The 21,189-nt window shown below is 38.3% G+C and overlaps 2 protein-coding genes across 8 annotated transcripts in view; both read right to left on the bottom strand.

The window, feature by feature from the left end:
* The window catches only part of LOC116304291 (uncharacterized), a 38,248-nt gene extending 26,734 nt beyond the window's left edge, over positions 1-11,514 (bottom strand). Inside the window, exons 1-11 of one of the 4 annotated variants that reach the window (XM_089030065.1) lie at positions 11,410-11,514; positions 11,225-11,307; positions 9,585-9,661; positions 8,375-8,682; positions 7,908-8,055; positions 6,925-7,179; positions 2,579-2,755; positions 2,031-2,216; positions 843-1,034; positions 327-646; positions 67-211 (exon numbers count right to left, since the gene is read on the bottom strand). In XM_089030065.1, coding sequence (XP_088886191.1) covers positions 67-211; positions 327-646; positions 843-1,034; positions 2,031-2,216; positions 2,579-2,755; positions 6,925-7,179; positions 7,908-8,055; positions 8,375-8,682; positions 9,585-9,648 — 1,795 coding nt within the window. In that variant the 5' untranslated portion in view covers positions 9,649-9,661; positions 11,225-11,307; positions 11,410-11,514. Of the gene's footprint in view, positions 1-66; positions 212-326; positions 647-842; positions 1,035-2,030; positions 2,217-2,578; positions 2,756-6,924; positions 7,180-7,907; positions 8,056-8,374; positions 8,683-9,584; positions 9,662-10,551; positions 10,684-10,950; positions 11,145-11,224; positions 11,340-11,409 lie in introns of those variants that run through there. The other 3 variants (XM_089030068.1, XM_089030067.1, XM_089030064.1) reach the window with 3 other exon arrangements.
* A 934-nt stretch (positions 11,515-12,448) lies between these two features.
* The window catches only part of LOC116304284 (uncharacterized), a 61,102-nt gene continuing 52,361 nt past the window's right edge, over positions 12,449-21,189 (bottom strand). For all 4 annotated transcript variants that reach the window (XM_089030061.1, XM_089030062.1, XM_089030060.1 and 1 more), the window contains 9 exons: positions 21,003-21,138; positions 18,417-18,566; positions 18,215-18,314; positions 16,970-17,046; positions 16,727-16,861; positions 16,131-16,259; positions 15,622-15,779; positions 14,285-14,420; positions 12,449-13,530 (listed from right to left, as the gene is read on the bottom strand). In XM_089030061.1, the coding sequence (XP_088886187.1) occupies positions 13,453-13,530; positions 14,285-14,420; positions 15,622-15,779; positions 16,131-16,259; positions 16,727-16,861; positions 16,970-17,046; positions 18,215-18,314; positions 18,417-18,566; positions 21,003-21,138 (1,099 nt within the window). In that variant the 3' untranslated portion in view covers positions 12,449-13,452. The remainder of the gene's footprint in view (positions 13,531-14,284; positions 14,421-15,621; positions 15,780-16,130; positions 16,260-16,726; positions 16,862-16,969; positions 17,047-18,214; positions 18,315-18,416; positions 18,567-21,002; positions 21,139-21,189) is intronic.

Genomic DNA, 21,189 nt, shown 5'->3' with positions numbered 1-21,189 from the left:
ACGAAAGACTAAGGAGTTGATTTTGGCGACCAAGAGCGAGAGAGTAAGTCATAAGCAAAGTCATACCTTGTATATTGACACCATAGATTTCTACTCTAAGGGCGTATGCCTGTTTTTTCTCTACGGGATGGAACCGTATCATTTTTGCCTTTAGGAGTGTGGTGAAAATATGTTTGATGATGCTTGACCTGTCTCTGTTACCTGTAAATATCTTGATACAAAAAATAAAAGGTGACAAATTGGAAAATATGCAATGCCTATAGAAAATACAAACAAAACGAATTATTTTCCACTTGGGGAAAAGTTTCATAGTCGTTCTTACTTACCTTTGTTTCGTTCGACGTTTGGTTTTTCACAAACTGCCATGTGATATTGTTTAAGCTCCACTCTAATTTGTATTTTCGTGTCCTCTCATCGCTGTGTCGATCACCTTGTGTAGCCACAGCACACACGTAGTAAATTTCTCCAAGGTTTATTTGTAACCATGGGTTGGGATCATCGTCACGTGGTCTCCATGAATTGTTGCCAAGGAGCCTGGCTTTGGCTGCAGACCTCGTGTTACTAAATTTAGAACTTGCTGTTAACTTGTTGTCGGGTATGACTTGATTGTTTGAGATACCAACACTTTGTCTTCCACAGACGGGAGCTGTCGAGATGCAGATAAAAATCATGTAAATTAATATATATGTTGAACTTGTTGAACTGCTTCAACAAATTTTGCCTTACCATACGGCATTATAAAAATTTTGTTTTTCCCTGCTCAGTATTGCTTTATGATAGACTGACCTACTGACCGTGTGATTACAATATTATTATAAATATTATTGACTAAATCACCTTACCTTTGGAATACACCTCAACTTTACATATTCTAATATATGAATTTTTGTAACCGCCTCTACCCTGGATCGTTAAATAACGTCCAATCATTATCGGACTTAAAAAAATTGAATGTCTCGTCAAGTCGTTTTCAGTTCTAGCATGACCATAAATAATACTTGGATTGGAAGTACCACCATGAGCGCCATTATTTCCTGGATATCGATAAAATACAAATAATGATTTAATATGCTTATTAGCGGGTTACCTTTGGTAAACCGTTCATAAAATACCTTTTTTTTTCCTGATTCCTCCCCGACAAAGTGGGCAAATTGCGCAATAGTCACGAAACAATGGTTTCAAGTCGAGGTTGAGCTTGATGAATAAAAGTATCAAGTTCAGTCTCAAATTCAAACCATTGTTTCGTGGTCAGTCAAGCGAATTCGGGATAGGTCTATTCTGAGAGAAATCCTGAGCAAATATTAGCGTGTATCTGCGTCTTAAATGAAACATTTCGATTTTAAAGAAGGCTATGAAATGTCTGTGCAAATGTGCATGGTTATGGAGGCTGAAGTCGCGACAACCTAATAACGTATGCCAAAATCCGGATCGTAATAGTCCCCTTCACAGCGCCGTCTTGAAAGGTAGCCGTGCCTGTGAATCGAAGCGAGAAGAACGGTGAGCTTGCTATGATAGAGACATGTGAATAATTGTCCAAGGTGTTAAAATAGGTCCCTATCATTGCAAGCTCACCGTCCGTCTCGCTTCGAGGCACGGGCTCGGCTACCTTTCAAGATGGCGCAGGGAACTGTGAAAGGGACTATTGGGGAGTTTGGTTCTTAGAGACTTATGCTAGTAAACTTTCCCAACCAGGTAACCCGGTCTGCCCTGCCACCAGAGTCTTGTTATAATAAAAAGTCTTATACTGTAAAACCCCAGTTATATAAAGGGCTTACAATCGGGGAGCTCATAATTAAGTTTTGTGGGTCTTAGCCGGAAAAAAACAACAAAAGAGTTTGGGCTGAGGATGAAACGCGGGTTATTTATTTCTATTACTCTCCAAGTAAATGATAAATACCACTAAAAATATAACTTTGAATCAAATTAGCTAAATCGAAATGCTTTATATAGTAAGCTTAAATTAATACTAAAAAGCTTATAACCTGGGATTTCACGTTATATGAGTTAAATCGAGATAACACAACACCTACCGATATGAATCTGAAAGACTTTAAAGATGATACCATATGGCAAGTAGAAATTTATGTAGATTTTGTATACCGGTATGCTATAACCAAGGTCAACCATTAACCATGTCTTTTTGTCTTCATTAACCGTATTCGCACATCTCTCATTAAGTTTGTTATCGATAGCCTTTACCTTGAGACCAGGATTTTCTAGAAAAGACAAAAAAACTGTTGGATCACTGACTCTATTAAATTTTATTTAAAGTTAAAAGTTATTTTAAAAAGTTATTAAATTAAAAGACCAAAATTAGAGACAAAATTAGAGGACGTTTCCACGACCTCATGTCTTCAACCGACACACTATACCTAGTCAGATTATATCAAAGCGAAGTTATGAAAAATATTGATGGGTTGCAAGCATTCCAAAGAGTGTCAAAAGACAAAAACATGGCGGCCATCGTGGTGCGGTTGACAATGTATGCTAGAAATCGTATGTTAAATGGTACCAACATGGACGCGACAGACGTAAACGTGCAATCGAAGAATAGCAATAAAATACGTTTTCTACTTACCATTGCCATATATCTCCACCTCACACAAGGAGAGTTGCTGAAGGGGTTGCAGTTGTCTAATAGTAACATATCTTCCATTCATTGGTGGGCTACAGACGATGGTTATACTATCTGCTGGTATTATACCATACTGACCAGCACACGTGGGATTAGACGTTGAGTAAGGTTGAGAGTTACCTGAGATAGGATAAATTGTCTTTATGTTTCATCGCTTTTTCATACTAGTAAAATGATTTGTAATTCCGTGGATATTCCGCCTCTTCATCCTTCCGCGCAGAGCAATGCGCGTCCACAAGAAAAGGAATTACCCCCTGCTTAGCTATTGCAAATAATATTTAAAAATTATGTCGCAAATGAAATAACGATGCAACAAAATCAACCAACTAACAGCCAATGAAACTACCAACCCATCAACCAATCAAACAGTCAAATGACTCACCCATCGTCAAACCAACCAACCAATCAAACCACTACCAGTGTCCCATCCAACCAACTAACCAATCAAACCACCCACCTGTCCACCTACCAACCAACTGTCATGTATTTGTGTAAACATCAAAGACAACTTCAAGATGGCCGTACACATTTATTCGAGAGAGAGCGCACATGGCATGCGCGCGCATCTTATGCATAATCTCACACAGGATGACCATAACACCAATCAACCAACCAACCAAACAAACAAACAATCTAACTAGAATATATATATTTAGGCACTGCATAAAAGCGGAGCTCCCGATACGGAAGTCACACGTAGCCCAATTTGAATGAAACTGAAAGGTAAAAATAAGATCGGGGGAAAAGTCTTCAATATTTTTTTATTCGAAATGATGATAATTTCTACCATAATATAAACCATGCAGTGAAATCGAATCGAAATCCACTACATCGTTTTTTGTTTTGTTTTTTGTTTTGTTTTGTTTTTTGCGCGAGTATACTCTCCCAATTAGGAATTTTGTACACAACTCACCACCACCCCCAGGGGCTAGTTTTGTTCTTGGAAGATTCTTCGACAAAGTTTTCCAAGCCCGACAGTTTTAGTCTTTGAATCTCTTTTACTTAAAAAAAAACGAAAGCTAACTACAGATAATCCAATACAATATCAAGTTCAGTGAAATTTACCTCGGTAGTCTTTCATTGAAATCGAAAATCTGGAGATTTAGTACAAATCAAGACTGACAAGTTTTGACACGGGAAAACGTGTCAAATGTGCTGGGCACATTGGATACTTTGAATAGAGTAGAAGACTATTTGGCATTTAGTCATTGTAAGACAGAAGAAAGTCTGTGGATTCGGTTTGACTAAAATATAATATTTTTTAATGCTGAAAGAAGAGAATTTTTTACGGTCAAATTGAACCGGCATAAACGAATCAGCTCGAGTATTGGCGCAAACCCCAAAGCAAGCCTCCGTCTCTCTGAGAACTAGTGTTATGGTGGCTCCATCGGCTCAAAAACACCACACAAAACATTGTACAGAAGATTCTCCATCTACAGAAAAAGTTTGGTCTCGAAAATTTACCTCAGAATACCCTGCGAGCAGAGTCTTCTTTACCTTCCCCCGAGTGAGAGAAAGGAAAGAAGACTCTTTCCTTTCTCTCACTCGGGGGAAGGTAAAGAAGACTCTGCTCGCAGGGTAACCTCAGAATGGATATATATTTTGAAAAACGTATCTCTTTCCCTACGCTTCTTAGTAAATTTGCCCTCCAAACAACATGGCGTCGGAAACCGTGAAAGGATCTATAAATAAACTAATATAAAACTCGTGTGAGCACTCTTTTATGTAAATTATGACGCAGTAAATTCCTCGTCCACCCACTCATTGAAGGTTTCGGCATGAAAATCCCTTTTTCATAGCTATGATCAACTGTCACTAGCTATGATCTAATATTAATCTATATATAGGTACAGGAAACCATTAGTAGAGAATGGTGAACATAGCTAGGGATAGTTGATCATAGCTAGTGACAGTTGATCATAGCTAGGAACAGTTGATCATAGGTAGGGACGGTTGATCATAGCCAGAAGTTCATAACTATATGAACTTCTGTCATAGCTAGGAACAGGTAATCATACCAAGGGAGATGTGAGGTATAAGTGTGGAATACTTCTATGGGAGACTATACGTATGAGCGACTATATGACATTCTACCATGAAGTACATCCCTTCCAAGGAAAACAAACAACACTCGATCGATCGATAAAAGTCAATAAAATACACAAACTGGACGACAAATTAAACTCGATGGAGATTCAATGTTTTGGATGGTTTCAGTTGGTTTGAAGATGGTTTCAGGTCGTTTCAGGTCGTTTCAGGTCGTTCCTTGTTTAGTACTATTTTAATAGTACTATTTTAGATCAATGACGCAGTAGAAATTCCTGGCCCGCCCCCATTCAAGCTTACGGCATGAAATACGTTTTTTTCATAAAAATATTCGACTAGAAATAAATGTGTTTTGCTAATCAAACCAAATATCATTTTTCTTGCTTATAAAATAATATAAAACTCGTGCGAGTACTATTTTACATCAATGACGCAATAGAAATTCCTGGCATGTCCATTTATAATCTTTTGTTTACATAACTAATTCGAGTTGTATCAAAAAACAAAAATCGCACTTAAAGTTTCTAATTTAGCTCCAGTTTCTAATTATCTGATTAGAATACTACCAAATTATGTTTAAAGTAAGTTGGATTAAGGCACTCTTACCACGAAAACCACATATGTTCAACCTCTTTCACCTCCTCCGTGTCCCGATCTGACAGATCTCAACGTGCATTTTCACCTCGTATTTCACCAATGTCAATCATGACGAGGTCCACCAATTGCATCTTCGATATAGGTGTCATATTCGTAACACTAAATTCCGATCATACCTAACTCACCAAAAACAAATGTACTGTGCCCATAGGCCCAGCACAAAAAACAGACTTGGAAACTGGTTAAGGTGAGCAAAAAATAAGGTTTTAATTAGGTCTTTTACAGTTTTCCAAAAACAAAGCTTGCATTCATTTAAACTTGACAAGAACAACTGAGACAAAATAGAAAATAATGCAAAAGGCAATGCAAAATACAAAATGACTAATTTCTTTGGCAGTAAATTGGCGTTTGTTAATGTTTTTGAATATTTTTTAGCTTTTTAAAGTGAAAGTCTAGTAGGTCTTTATACAATAACATCTCTCAACAACACAAATTTAACTTCATACTTGTTCAAACAGCTTAATAAACAGTTGAATATTTGGTAAAAATGTATATTTCATTCAATGATTAAATAAATTATCTGTAGAAAGATATGAAATTATTGAATGAAAGTCTTGTTTGTTTTGCCGATTGGACCCCGCGATAGGAGGCGAACAAAGCTGCATTATTCTTTAACGAAAAACATACGATAGTTGGTTAAAAAACAACCGAATTGTTAAAGATTTACAAAGCTAAATAAAGGACGAATATTTGTTGTAATATGCTCTTCGTGTTATATTTCCTCCAGCATTGAAATGAATTAAGCTTATCGATAGAAATATAAAAAGTTTTGAGAGAAAGTCTTTGATTTGTCGATTCGTCGACTGAGAAAAATGCTTCTCAGAAAAATAATATACGATTGTTTGCTAAAAAACACACACCTGAATTCTTGAAGAACACTTCTTGATACATCTTTGACTACATGAAAGTATTTTTTTAATTGTTTTTGGTCTATGACTTGTCCTAAAGCGATTTTTTCTGTGCATTTGAGAGCCGCATTTGTGATTAGTTTTGCTTTGACATCAAGCGGGATTCCTGTGTTGTGTACACGGACTCACGTACGGACGGAAGTAACGTCAGCCAAGCCATGAAAAATCAACTCGATGGTTTATCATTTTTCCTTAAGTATGGTGCTCCGCTACAATCACTCACTCATCAGGTCGTATATACCGACCAACCAACCAAACCACTTACCCATCTCCCAGACTACTAACCAATATCAAACCACCCATCCATCTCCAGTCAACCAAACAAACAAATAACTAAACCACCAATCCATCTCCAAACACTAACCAAACACAAGCAATCCACCCACCCATCTCCCAACCAATCAAACCATCCACCAATGTCCCAACTAACAATCAAACCGCCCAGCCGTCTTACAACCAACGTACCGATCGACCGACCGACTGACTCACCTACCAAACACTGAGGCAATCGATCAATGCAGCCCGGACCAAAAAAGCAATCAATCAACCCACCAACTGACGTAAATGCGATCGATCAAGTAAACAATCAATAAGCAAGCAAATAATTATCAAACCAAAAGGGCTGGAAAAAACTTATATTAACTATTAAAACTTCTCAATCATATCTTTCTGTATTACCAATGTGAAGCTCAAATGTAGTATTCCACAAACGAAGACCCCATTTAGGATGAGCTCTGGTATATACTGTAACCTCTTCTACTTCCACACTTTTACCCAGATCAACACGCCACCATTCCTGGTAGCCTGTTTTAGCGCAGTGTGTACAGGAACCTCCATCCCAAATGCCATCACGATTACCATCAACAGCTCTTGATGCAGTTCCATTATAACTAGTGCTAGATTGTTCTGCTGTTTTATTTAATGCCAGGTTTTCTGTATATGTTAAAAACACATACTTCGCTTTAAATATGTATTGATTTGTGATCAAGGCAAGTTGGAATGCGGCTAAAGGATTTATTTTTCGCCGACCTTTCGGACTTATTGTCTCGAAGATGCACGATAAGTCCGAAAGCTCGGCGAAAAAATATAAATGTAAAAAGTAGTCGAACTTGCCTTCTGCATACAAGCACATTATTGATTAAGCATTGCTATTTTTATATAGAGGTTGCATTGCCACAATGTTGTAGGATCAACTTTTATTATCTCCAATTTTTTTCTATTTAAACACATGTTAAAGTAATTTAGTATAGACAATGCCATTTTTTTAAAATTTTTGGTCCGGGAGATATAAGTTTGAAGTTTATGCTAATTAGGACCAGGAAAAACAATTAGCCAATCATACTACGAATTCGTTTTTGGAGATTCTCATGGGTCTTTGCGTTCCCAATCCTTGTAAAGCAAGAGGGATATCAAAGCAAAAGAAGATGGCGGACAAGGACAATCTTTCAATCCAGGCAAGGAAAGCAAGAATTTATAAATTTGATGATAGTAGCATTTTATATTTCAAAGTACCCTGTAACAACCTCAGTGGGCTGATCTAAGTCAGTACAGGGCTAACTCAGCAATTTAGGGAAAGGAAAAACGAAAAAACCTCTCCAATCAAGGGAATGACCTAAAATATAACGGGACTTATTATAGGCCAAAAAGGCCAAAAGACTCACCCGACTGTATTCGTATTCCATATATCTCAGCTCTTATACAAACAGCCCCGTGGTACATCATGGGTAGGATACGTAGATATCTGGCAACAATTCCTCGGTACATAATTTGCTTGACGATCCCAACACTATCCACGTTGCCATAAAACGTCTGGAAACAAGAGTCATAATGGTGGTGATGATGACGAAAAGGAATGATTATCATGATGGTGGTGGTCGTAGTGTTGAGTGTTGATAAGGGCGGTTATGGTTTATTGATGATGATGATAATTTTTATTGTGATCGTGATCGTGAAGGTAAGACAAATTATGATCATGATGGTATAATGACGAAAAGCAATGATTATGTTCATAGTGGTCGTGGTAGTGTTGATTGTTGATGATGGTGGTGGTGGTGGTGGTGGTGGTGGTGGTGGTGGTGGTGGTGGGTAGTGGTATTGATGTTACTATTGATATAATGACAATAGCTACCTGTGATTTATTGCCATTCTCCTTGTATGGAATAAAAGTTTTCCCATCCTCAGAATAATTGATCTTGAAAGTTTCGACCCATTTTTTTGCCAAATGGTCACCCTGTGTTGACACAGCACAGATGATGTGGGGGGTCCCTAAGTCAATCTGTAGATAAGGATTATCATCATTTCCCATAGCACACCACGATGGTCCATTAGCGTAGTTTAGTCTGGCCTTGTCACCTGCTGTCCCTGAAGATGCTGTTATCTGGTCAGCTGCTATGACGTTTTCTTGCATGCCAAGAGCATTATCCCCACACTCAAATCCTGCAAAAGTTAATCACGTGATAATTTGTTCATAAATATTATTCTTAATGTATTATTTGTATTGTTAAGAAACTTAACATTTTCATCGATACCCTAAGACAACCTCTGGGCTTATAAAGTCAGGGCATGGCTAAATCACAGATCATTTGAACCCTGCGAAGCATCCTCTGGGTTGATGTAAGTCAGGGCATTGCTACATTAAAGATCGACTTCAAATTTGACATGTTAGTTTTTGCGGTGGGGGAAAGAGCCGGAAAACCAGGAAAACAACCCTCGAATCAAGGGAGAGGCATTCATTACTTGTTGGTTTTTTCTTTTAGGAACGAAAACGATACGAGTGACTTTGCTTCCTTTTTTTTTTGAACAACAACACGCTACAACGACGAAAATATAAAATTGGAAATCATTATCATATTCAAATAACAACCGATGTCTTGGTAAGTTCTGGCATCCAATTATAAACTTGTCACAGTTCCATTATGTTGCATCACTTGTATTTAGTTTGAGGAATCTAGGAATGTACACTGGATTTCTATGATTATCATTAATTCAACAAGTAGACGTGATTATCCATTTTCTCGATAACCAGAACAAGGAAATAAACTGGTGTGAATTATGATCCGCGACGACAAAAGTTGTTCCCTTCACAGTTCCCTGTGCCATCTTGAAAGGTAGCCATGCCTTTGCATTCCAGCGAGACAAACGGTGAACTTGCAATGATAGAGATATGTGAATAATTGTCCAAGGTGTTAAAAAGGTGTCTATCATTGAAAGCTCACCGTTTGTCTCGCTTGGATGCAAAGGCACGGCTACCTTTCAAGATGGCGCAGAGAATGTAAAAGGGACTTTTGACATTACTCTGTCAAACCTCACTGAAAACTGGATCATAAAATAGGACTTACCTAATACGTGTCCACCATGAATCATGTAAATGAAAACCACTAGCCAGTGAATCCCTGCCATCATTAGTGCATGTATTCTGAAAGAATAATATATCAAACAGGCCCCTTAGTTTGAGGTTATCTCTATGTACAAATAAATTAAGACTTAATATGGTTTCAGTTTAGTGGCGAATTGGTTGTTTCTTTTTGGATCATCCTACCGAAAATGAAATGTCAAGTAATGCTGTTACGAACCCGATTTGGTTCTATTATTGGAATATTTTCAAAGTAATTCATGCTACATTATTTAATATTCGATAAACAATTTATTCATTAATAGTAATAATAATAATAATAATAATAATAATAGTAATAGTAAATTGATTAATGATTAATCGATCTTGTGTTCAGATAGTATCGCGTTAGATACCAATAACATAAGACAACTGTTAAAATATATGCGAAAACTTTGATAGTCATGTTTGTCAATGTTCCAACTCGATTTTTAATTCTTTGCCAACTTTAAATTCTATGCGCTATTTCCTGCCTGTACAGTTACAACTTGGACCAAATCAGCATTGATCTTTCATACGATAATAAGTAATTTCTTGTGTGATGGTTTGTCCTTTCTAAGGTTTTGTTTGAATTAAGAAAAAGCTTTAAAACGAAACCTTTTGAAATAATAATACTAATGAGAAATATTTTTCATTTCATGTTATAAAAAGTTAATATCACTGATTAGAACGAACTTTTTATATGCTACCAACAGCTCACGACTTATTACTAGGAGATTATTACAAGGAGGACTTATTTAAGGAGATAAAATTAAGAAGATGGGTAAATAGATATTGATGATACACAGGTCGTGGCTGTAAGTAGCAGATAAATGGAACCACAAAACCACCGGAAACCATGCATTCCATCCGACTGCGCGCGTGGTAACATGTTTAGCAAACCGAGGTCCATTTTCTATGCCCTGTACTCTTACCGAACATGGAATGGCGTCAGCATATGATCCAAACTCAATTGGAACTACGAGCTCAGCGTCTTGTGCCTTTATGAAGCGTTAATTACTCACCAATGTTCAGTAGGTCAATACCGTCTGAATCATTCGAATCTTGATCGATTGTTTGGCAGTCAATAATAATTGTCTATGCTAATATAAGTTATCATGTACGCCTTCAGCAGCTTGATGCATCAAACATAGGAATATAAACAAGGTCTGATAAGCTTGTTTCGCTATGATCCAAGCATGTTGACTCTGTGTAGAAACTGTGTGGTGGAGCCTTAAGGCGAATAAGCGTCTCGAATGGTCATGACAGTACTAAATAAACTACAGAACTCGCTCTACAAAAATCATAACAGTTTCTAGTAGCTAGACATTTACCTATTTCATAAAACGTCATCGCCAAAGGCGATAGGCGAAAAGCAATAGGAAATAGATCATTCCGAGATCCAAGAATAGCTGGAATGACTTGTGTTTCTACTTCTTCTGTATTCTCGTCAAGAACATGGACCTTTAAAGAGTTGAGACTGATTCAATGTTGTTTGCAGTCGTCGAAACCACTTCCGTCTCGGGATGACCTATCGCCTATTATTATCGCCTAATAGTCAAGCAGACACATGGCTGAAAAACAATAGAAATAAGATCCAGCACTAACCTTTTCTATGATCCAAGTATGTTGACTGTGTAGCAACTGCAGATCAGATGGTCGCAATACCCAAATAAACTACAGAACTCTCTCTACAAAACAACAGTTTCTTGATGTTATACATACCTGTGCATAATAGTCAAACAGACACATGGCTGAAATGAAGGATAACGAAAATAAGATTCAGTACTTACTTTTGCTATGATCCAAGTATGTTGACTCTTTGTAACAATTCCACCGTGGATATTTAGAGCAAATGAGATTGGGTCACAATTCTTAAATAAGCTACAGAGCTCGCTCTACAAAATTAACATAAACATTTCTAAAAGGTTTCCTTAGTAACACTTTCCTTCACAATGAAACGTATATTGTGATTTTCGTCAGACCGTGAAACAGTTTCTAGTGGTTAGTGTATAATAATCAAATAGACACAAAAGAAAACAATGGACAAGTAAAATCTACTGACCTTTATTAGTTTACTAAGTCACGGTCTGAAGAAAATAATCATAAACATGAGTCTGACTTAAAAAGAGCTTCAAGACAGCCAAGTTGTAGAGAGAACACAATTGTTTTCTTCTTTAGGAAATAAAAAATATTTTTGCACAAAAAAAAAAACACATTATCATATAATTATCCATAAAATAGCTACATATCTCCTTTTCGAAAAACTGATATTTTTACCGTGAAAAACTGATATCGTTACCATGTGTATTTAAGCTATTAGTTTATAAATAAAAACTTTACATAATAATAAAAAGCTTGTTAAGTTGATTTTATGAATAATTATATAACAAACAGAATATTACATGGGCGCGTGGAGATACGAGATTTATCTTCTCGTGTTGAAAATCTTTTCAACACTCGAAGATTTCCGCGCGCACATGTAATATCCTCTATTTATTGAATGGTTCCTACCGTGTGATATGGATGCCACTAAACCTCTCTATATACTACTCTTCGTGACGAACACAACTTTCTTATTCATTTGCATGTCTGAACACGTGCGCCTGGTAATTTGGTAAGGATATAGGGATACAGAGTTCAGAATAACATAATTTTGAATAAGAAAAGCTTCCTTACTTCCTTACCTTGCATGCTGATCAATTGCGCCTATTAGTCTGGTAAAGATATTGGAACACGGAGTTCGAAATAACAGAATATTCAATAAATAAAATAGATAAATGACCTAAAATGAGGGTTTTTTTAGTACGAATAAATTATTAGACAAGAAAATTACGCGGTTTTAAATTTATTGCAAAAAACACTTAATCTATTTCAAGATCAAGGTAAGCTGTTTCCTTATCGATTATACACATGGCTGTCCTTTCGAATTCATTTTGATTAGTTATTTTTATTTAAAGGCGAGGGATCTACTATAGGAGGGGGGGTGGAGAGGGAGGGGGGTGGAGAGGGAGGGGGGAGGGGTGCTTTAATCAGCCCGAACCTCTACCCCTCAAGTATATTGATGGATGTCAAGCATTCCCAAGAGAGCCAAAGACAAAAGCATGGCGGCCACCGTGGTGCCACTAACGATGGATGCTAATGGGAAATCTTTTGTTAAATGGCACCAACATGGCCGCGATGATGTAACGTGCAATCGAAGAATTGATGATTCTTTTTTTTTTTTTTTGGTATTTCAGCCGCCTTAGGTTATTTTAGAGGAAATCAAGCGTAAGATGATAAGAATTAAGTTAGCCCCAACCACTCCCACCGATGAATCCACATTTTGAAAACTGCTTATTCCGTCGCATAGGATTCTTGTTGATTCAAAGTAGTTTTATTTACAATTCAGTTAAAATCCAAATCTGTCTTATCCTTTTGCAATGCCGTTTGTTCTCTCTCTCTCTCTCTCTCTCTCGTAAACGTTGAGCCGGAAACATTGCCTGCAGCTGGAACATTGAAACAGATAATAATTCATTTAAAACGACATCCGCTCGACATTTATACGTTTAAGTAGCCGATACCCTTTTAAAAATGAGAGAAATGTATTATTATATAAACCCGGGCTTATTCAAGTCAAATAGATGATTTTAACTTGCAATTGGCGTAATGTTTTTGCATTCTAGACTGTGTCATTCTCTTGAGAATAAGATTTGTTGATTCAGTCGTATGCGTATTCATGTGTCTTCTCGTGTGTAGCACTAAATAAAGAAATGATACCCTGAATGAAACGACACGTGCCCTGAAATGGGAAACATTACACCCAACAAGGTAAAGATGTCTAGTATGCCCTTATTTTAACCATTGAAGTTTGCATATTCGCTGAAGGACTCCAGGTAATCCATGACTACTTGAAAACAGAACTGGTATTGGATCTGAAGAAAAGAAAAGGGGAAATAAACCGATGATAAATTAATTTTATTAGAAACAAGACTTTGAGTATTGCGTGAGCGAAAACGAAATTTTTTCTGTCAAACAAAATCGATAAATAAATAAATGTAATAAGAGGATTTAACAGTAACCCTTCCACAGAGTGGCTCTTCATTCATTGAAATTCCAATCAGAATTTCCTAGAAGTTGATTTTTACGGAGGGAGGAAGGACAAACCCTCGAAGCACAGGAAATAACAGCTTTCCAACGTAACAACGTGCATTTGGAAAGCGTGTTCATTGCGGTTCGTAGCACATTGATCACGTTAAGTGAATATGTTTATCTTGTATATTCCCTTGTGAATATTTTAGTCATATGACATTTAGTTATGCAAATATACGCTAAGTATATAAGCTAGTGTGATACTAAATGTATTTCTCTCGCTTGTTGGACAGCCAACATTTGTATTCAAACTTATCCAAATTTACGTTACATCTACTTTAGATGGTCTAGCGCTGTCCACCAGGCACCCAGCACATTCACACTCCATTATGTTGTAGTATCATATACTAGCGATTTAACAGCGTTTGGTGCAAAGGGTAGGAATTATGAACCAACAAGCAACTCTACTCACATACGACACCGAACCCAGCGGAACTCAAACCCAATTCATATTGAAGTAAAGCGAGCGCTATGAGAGATTAATCAAGGGAGGGGAGGGTGGGATTAGAAGCTATATTATTATGACAACAAACTCACCGCAGTTTCCACAGCTCCAGGTCTCGATATTCTCAGTGATTTCACAGTCTGGAAGACATCCACCATTTGTTCGGTTTTGACACGGTCGAGTAGAGACAAGATTGTACACAACGTACCACTACGACCAACACCGTCACTAAAACAAACATCAAAATAAAAGAAAAATAATAAAATTTGGTACTATAATAGAAGTTTTGCACCATCACGTGATGGCAACCATGACAGGGGGCAGGAACGATTGATTCTGGTCTAATGTGATTTACATGAGAAAGGATTCAGTTTCCCAGGGGGAAAATACTCTATTGTTATGCCCCCTTTCATGGCTGCCATCACGAGATGGTGCAAAGCCTCTATAGGGAATTTTTTCACGCGGCAGCCATGTTGGTTTGAACACGAATTGATTCCACCACGCGTGCCCTCACTACTTCATGTCCTTCAGAATAAATTCATTTGGGTTAAATTTTCCTTATTCTCATGATCGAGAATAAATATGGCAACCGAGTAGCAATGCATGCCAGTCCATCCTCTTAGTAGCTACATCGTCAAGGAACGATTGCTTGGTTTCACCCACGTCATTTTCTGTCACATGCAGATTTTTTCAATAGAATTCTTTCTGACTGACAGCACATGGTGGTCAGTTTTTGACCAGCATTAATTTGGAGCAGATATTGAGATTCAAAGATTTTTAATAGCTGATTGAAACCCAGCAATGGTTATATCTAGGGGGAGGGGGAGGGGTTTCATCTAAGATAGATTTCAATACACCTTTTTGGCTTGGGTGTTGTTGTTTTTTTTTCATTTCAGACCACGTGTTATTCCGAGAGTGTCGTTTCCTTGTTCAACGGCTGCACATCAGAAGACACATGAATAAGGATACGACAAAGAAAGAATCGCATTCTCCAGAATGACACGTGGTCTGAAACATTACATCTAAGGCCTAGGGCAAACGTCGAACTTTCCATGCACCGAACTCATTAAAAACAATGGATACCAGGTGATAATGAGGCGGCATTCTTTGATGTAAGTTCAACGTTTGCCCTAGGTCTAAGGTAAAAAGATATAACTAGCTAAAAACTAGTGTGAGCTGCGTCGGTGTTTCTAATGAAACAGTAATGATGAAAAGGTAAATTATACACCGTGAAAAGATGAAAAAAACTTACTGACGTTTCGGACGCTAGTCCTTCGTCGGAGTAAAAGATCTTTTACTCCGACGAAGGACTAGCGTCCGAAACGTCAGTACGTTTTTTCATCTCTTCACGGTGTATAATTTACCTTTTCATCATCACTAGGCCTTAGGTATAGAGGTATAATTAAAGATGTGGTATGGGAATATCTACCTGCACAACACAACGACCAGCTTATTTTCTGAATGTTGCTGTGATCTTTGTATCTTTTCAACAAGATCCAACACAGATGTTGTAGTTCCCGGTACGGATCCATCACTCCATCCTGTGTGCTGTAGATGTCTCACTTTGTGTGGTTTGTTTGGACCATCCTGGATTAATGAATTATAGATCATGAGGGTCAACATTATCGAATTATTGAAAATGATGATGGATGGATGGATGGACACACGGATAAACGGATAAACGGATAGATGGATGACATGGGTGGACGGATGAGAAATTATACTGGCTTCTCATTTGTTCCAATCTCAATCCCATACACGCTTACCACATTCAATATCCTATGAGTTCAACCCTCTACTCACATGCTAACTTTTACAAAGGGAGGAAAAGCCAATGAGAAAAACCGTCTTGGCGAGGAAGAGAAAATACAAACAAGCTGAACTCGCACGTTGTTTATGGCAGAGAATCAAATGTGCAATGAAAGAGGAATAACTTACTGATTTGTGATTGTGAGTCAGATTAAACTCTCGTGATACTATGCAATTCTCAGTTTCTTCCTTGACGATTTCAACTCTGATGTTCCCAAATTCCAGTGATCCCTTTTCAGGCCAGTACGGGGGGTAACTCTGGTAAAATTATTTATAAAATATATAAATATTTTAAGATCTTAAAATATTGGTGCATTATTGTCTATAAGCTAAGAAAGAGGTATACATTTTGTTATTTGTCAGAGTTTGTTGTTGTCATTGGTCAGAATTTTTTCAGAGTTCGATTTTAAGCTAGTGACAAATGACAAATTATTCTATACCTGAAAACAAATTTTTTTTTTGCCCGCATTGTATATATTGAAATCTTGTGGTGCATGTGACGACAGAGCCGCCATTTTGGTTGACGTTGACAAAAGATTTGATTTTGGTGATTTCTGTTTTGTCAACAAACATGGCGGATATGCCTTTTGTCCTTTTATTCTCGTGGAAAGGGATGTGACTCTACCAATTGAACGTACTAGGTGATCAAGCTAAGCATGGATCGGGACAGGCTCGAAACGGGATTCATTGAGATAATTAAAGGAATGCAAAAAAAATCTCCTTACCATTTTTTCCTCTTTATTCTTATTCAGCATAACGATGGTTCCCAGTTTGTTGTCATAAATCATTTTCCAGAAATCAGCCAGGGTGGTGTCGAGAGGAGCCTGGGTCAATATGTACGCGTCCTTTTGTCTGTAGGCCTAAGAAATCAAAGCCCAAAAATGTTTCAAATAAAAAACTGTCAATGAATTTATTGATAAATATTGATAATTTATTAGAGATTATTAAATTATTAAAAAATAACGTACGTTGGCATATGAGGCGTTGATGTAGTCAGTTCCCTCTTCATCCGTGTCAGCTTGTAGAATAACTCTAGCTTTATCCACTATAAGAGAAATATTGATAATGAAACGCCTTTGAGATTAAAATTTTTCCAAATTATTTGATTCACATCCATATTCATTATTATTGGTTCAAGAATCACTGGTCAGCAAAAAAAAAAAAAAAAATACTCAAGGGAAATATATGTGGTGCCGATAATCGTTGAATGTATCTGAGTCTATCTACTATAAAGAAAAATGGTTTACGATAAATAACATAGATGCGTAATGTTCTCAAACTTATTCAAGTCACATCCCTAACCATTTATATTTTGTCAAGAGTGACCAGTAAAGAAAGCAATACTATTGAAGGAGTCTACATGTAGTTTGGATGGTAGGATATTGCTCCCCATTTGCGGAAAGATACATTGATGTAATTTAAGCTATTATTGTTTTGTTTACGAAAATACTTAACAATAGAATAATAGGATTCTTTTATGCTCGACCTCAGCGCACGCATTTTGAATAACATAAGTAAATACAGTCAATTCAAAAAACGTTGTCGTCGACCGACTCAAGCCTACGCGACTGGACCGAAAGGAACTCTGGGTAGCAATCATTGAAGCCGAGTTGACTCCATAATTTTATGTGACTAGTTATGCCTGGTTTACTGCACGAACCTTCGTAGGCGAGCGGGAAGTGTTGAAGGAGACGTTTTTTAATGTCTTCATATTTTCGAAATTGTGAACTGAATCATAACTACTTTGTTTTTCTTTCCCTAAACCCAAAGACATGCATTTGATGGATTGTTTCTCGCCATTATTACTTTATTACTAGCGGGAATAATTAATTCAGAACGAATATTTAACCGCTTCAGTGATTTTTACCCATATTCCTTTCGGTCCAGTCGCGTAGGCTTGAGTCGGTCGACGACAACGTTTTTTGAATTGACTGTATATAAGTACGGAAACGCCCAAATTCAGATTCATTCAGTAGCCGTCAAGTAGCTTCATTTATTTATGAAACAATTATAAACTATTATAGAAATTTTGCACGATCAAGTCATGGCAGCCATTACAGGAGGAACAATTGAACCTGGTCTAATCTGATTTACACAAGAAAGAAATCAGTTTCCCTGAGAAGAAAGACTCTGTTGTTGCGTGTCCTGTAATAGCTGCCATTTCGTGATGGTGCAAAGCCTTGATATAACAAAATAGGAGATCTCAAACGTACCAGGCAGGATGTGTTGAAACCTGTTTTTCTTACTGTTACAATTCCTTCTTCCATGTTTCATCTCGTTTTTGGGGACATCAGGACAAAGGGCTGAAAGATGCTTGACAACAATAAAAACAACAGTTTAAAAATAAATATATAAAATAGAACATCAGTCAAAACCATTACGGTATAAAGGTTATTGATGCTGAACAATAAAAACCTTGAATTCCTTTTCAAATCCCGAGATTTTCTCTTTACGATCGTATATAGTCAGTTTGTTGATCATCTTCCCCAGTTGATGTGCTTGTATCTCTGTGATCCCACACGTTAGATGTTCGAGAATCGCCATGTGTATAAACAAGTACTGCTCCTGATAAATAGGGTGGACAAATTTGGTTTTTAGTAAAGATAAATATTTGTTATTTTTGTATCAGATAGGTATCTAAACCGCTACAGCATGCCTTTGGTTTAGTTAGTTAGCTCGTTTATTGTTTCCTTTTTGATAAAAAGATGAAGAAAGGAAAGGAAAGGAAGCAAGGATGCAAGGATGCAAGGCAGCAAGGAAACAAGGAAACAAGGAAACAAGGAAACAAGGAAACAAGGAAACAAGGAAACAAGGAAACAAGGAAACAAGGAACAGAACAAGGAAACAAGGAAACAAGGAAACAAGGAAACAAGGAAACAAGGAAACAAGGAAACAAGGAAACAAGGAAACAAGGGAACAGGAAACAAGGAAAGAACAAGGAAACAAGGAAACAAGGAAACAAGGAAACAAGGAAACAAGGAAACAAGGAAACAAGGAACAAGGAAACAAGGAAACAAGGAAACAAGGAAACAAGGAAACAAGGAAACAAGGAAACAAGGAAACAAGGAAACAAGGAAACAAGGAAACAAGGAAACAAGGAAACAAGGAAACAAGGAAACAAGGAACAAGGAAACAAGGAAACAAGGAAACAAGGAAACAAGGAAACAAGGAAACAAGGAAACAAGGAAACAAGGAAACAAGGAAACAAGGAAACAAGGAAACAAGGAAACAAGGAACAAGAACAAGGAAACAAGGAAACAAGGAAACAAGGAAACAAGGAAACAAGGAAACAAGGAAACAAGGAAACAAGGAAACAAGGAAACAAGGAAACAAGGAAACAAGGAAACAAGGAAACAAGGAAACAAGGAAACAAGGAAACAAGGAAACAAGGAAACAAGGAAACAAGGAAACAAGGAAACAAGGAAACAAGGAAACAAGGAAACAAGGAAACAAGGAAACAAGGAAACAAGGAAACAAGGAACAAGGAAACAAGGAAACAAGGAAACAAGGAAACAAGGAAACAAGGAAACAAGGAACAAGGAAACAAGGAAACAAGGAAACAAGGAAACAAGGAAACAAGGAAACAAGGAAACAAGGAAACAAGGAAACAAGGAAACAAGGAAACAAGGAAACAAGGAAACAAGGAAACAAGAGAACAAGGAAACAAGAACAAGGAAACAAGGAAACAGGAAACAAGGAAACAAGGAACAGGAAACAAGGAAAACAAGGAAACAAGGAAACAAGGAAACAAGGAAACAAGGAAACAAGGAAACAGGAAAAACAAGGAAACAGGAAACAAGGAAACAAGGAAACAAGGAAACAAGGAAACAAGGAAACAAGGAAACAGGAAACAAGGAAACAAGGAAACAAGGAAACAAGGAAACAAGGAAACAAGGAAACAAGGAAACAAGGGAGCAAGGGAGCAAGGAAACAAGGGAGCAAGGGAGCAAGGAGCAAGGAGCAAGGGAGCAAGGGAGCAAGGACAAGGGAGCAAGGGAGCAAGGGAGCAAGGGAGCAAGGGAGCAAGGGAGCAAGGGAGCAAGGGAGCAAGGGAGCAAGGGAGCAAGGGAGCAAGGGAGCAAGGGAGCAAGGGAGCAAGGGAGCAAGGGAGCAAGGGAAGGGAGCAAGGGAGCAAGGGAGCAAGGGAGCAAGGGAGCAAGGGAGCAAGGGAGCAAGGGAGCAAGGGAGCAAGGGAGCAAGGGAGCAAGGGAGCAAGGGAGCAAGGGAGCAAGGGAGCAAGGGAGCAGGGAGCAAGGGAGCAAGGGAGCAAGGGAGCAAGGGAGCAAGGGAGCAAGGGAGCAAGGGAGCAAGGGAGCAAGGGAGCAAGGGAGCAAGGGAGCAAGGGAGCAAGGGAGCAAGGGAGCAAGGGAGCAAGGGAGCAAGGGAGCAAGGGAGCAAGGGAGCAAGGGAGCAAGGGAGCAAGGGAGCAAGGGAGCAAGGGAGCAAGGGAGCAAGGGAGCAAGGGAGCAAGGGAGCAAGGGAGCAAGGGAGCAAGGGAGCAAGGGAGCAAGGGAGCAAGGGAGCAAGGGAGCAAGGGAGCAAGGGAGCAAGGGAGCAAGGGAGCAAGGGAGCAAGGGAGCAAGGGAGCAAGGGAGCAAGGGAGCAAGGGAGCAAGGGAGCAAGGGAGCAAGGGAGCAAGGGAGCAAGGGAGCAAGGGAGCAAGGGAGCAAGGGAGCAAGGGAGCAAGGGAGCAAGGGAGCAAGGGAGCAAGGGAGCAAGGGAGCAAGGGAGCAAGGGAGCAAGGGAGCAAGGGAGCAAGGGAGCAAGGGAGCAAGGGAGCAAGGGAGCAAGGGAGCAAGGGAGCAAGGGAGCAAGGGAGCAAGGAAGCAAGGACGGACGAACGCATGGATGGATGGGTACGGGATGGATGGATGAACTTTTCTTTTAGGTCATGAGAAAACTGTAAACTATATCAGGTCAACTAGAAGGTACAGGATACCATGTAGGATTACAAATGATCAAAGTTTGTTTTGAATTAAAATAGTTACAAAGAAAATTCACCTTGGTCTGCACCATGTCTTGTCTGTTTTGTCTCATTGTTTTAACAAAGTTGAAAACATCAATCGTTTTGTAATCTCTCGCTTGTCTTATCATGGCGTCGATGGCGAGAAAAGCTCCTGTTCTTCCAACACCAGCACTGGAATGAGCAACCACAAATTAATCTTAAGAATAAGACATGACATTTCAA

The sequence above is a fragment of the Actinia tenebrosa genome, unplaced genomic scaffold, assembly GCF_029948245.1.
Source record: "Actinia tenebrosa isolate PJP-AT-01 unplaced genomic scaffold, QUT_ActTen_1.0 PGA_scaffold14__42_contigs__length_11649687, whole genome shotgun sequence".
NCBI classification, from domain to species: domain Eukaryota; kingdom Metazoa; phylum Cnidaria; class Anthozoa; order Actiniaria; family Actiniidae; genus Actinia; species Actinia tenebrosa.
Note: the sequence above shows the minus strand (reverse complement) of the source record. Positions and strands in the feature narration are given on the sequence as shown.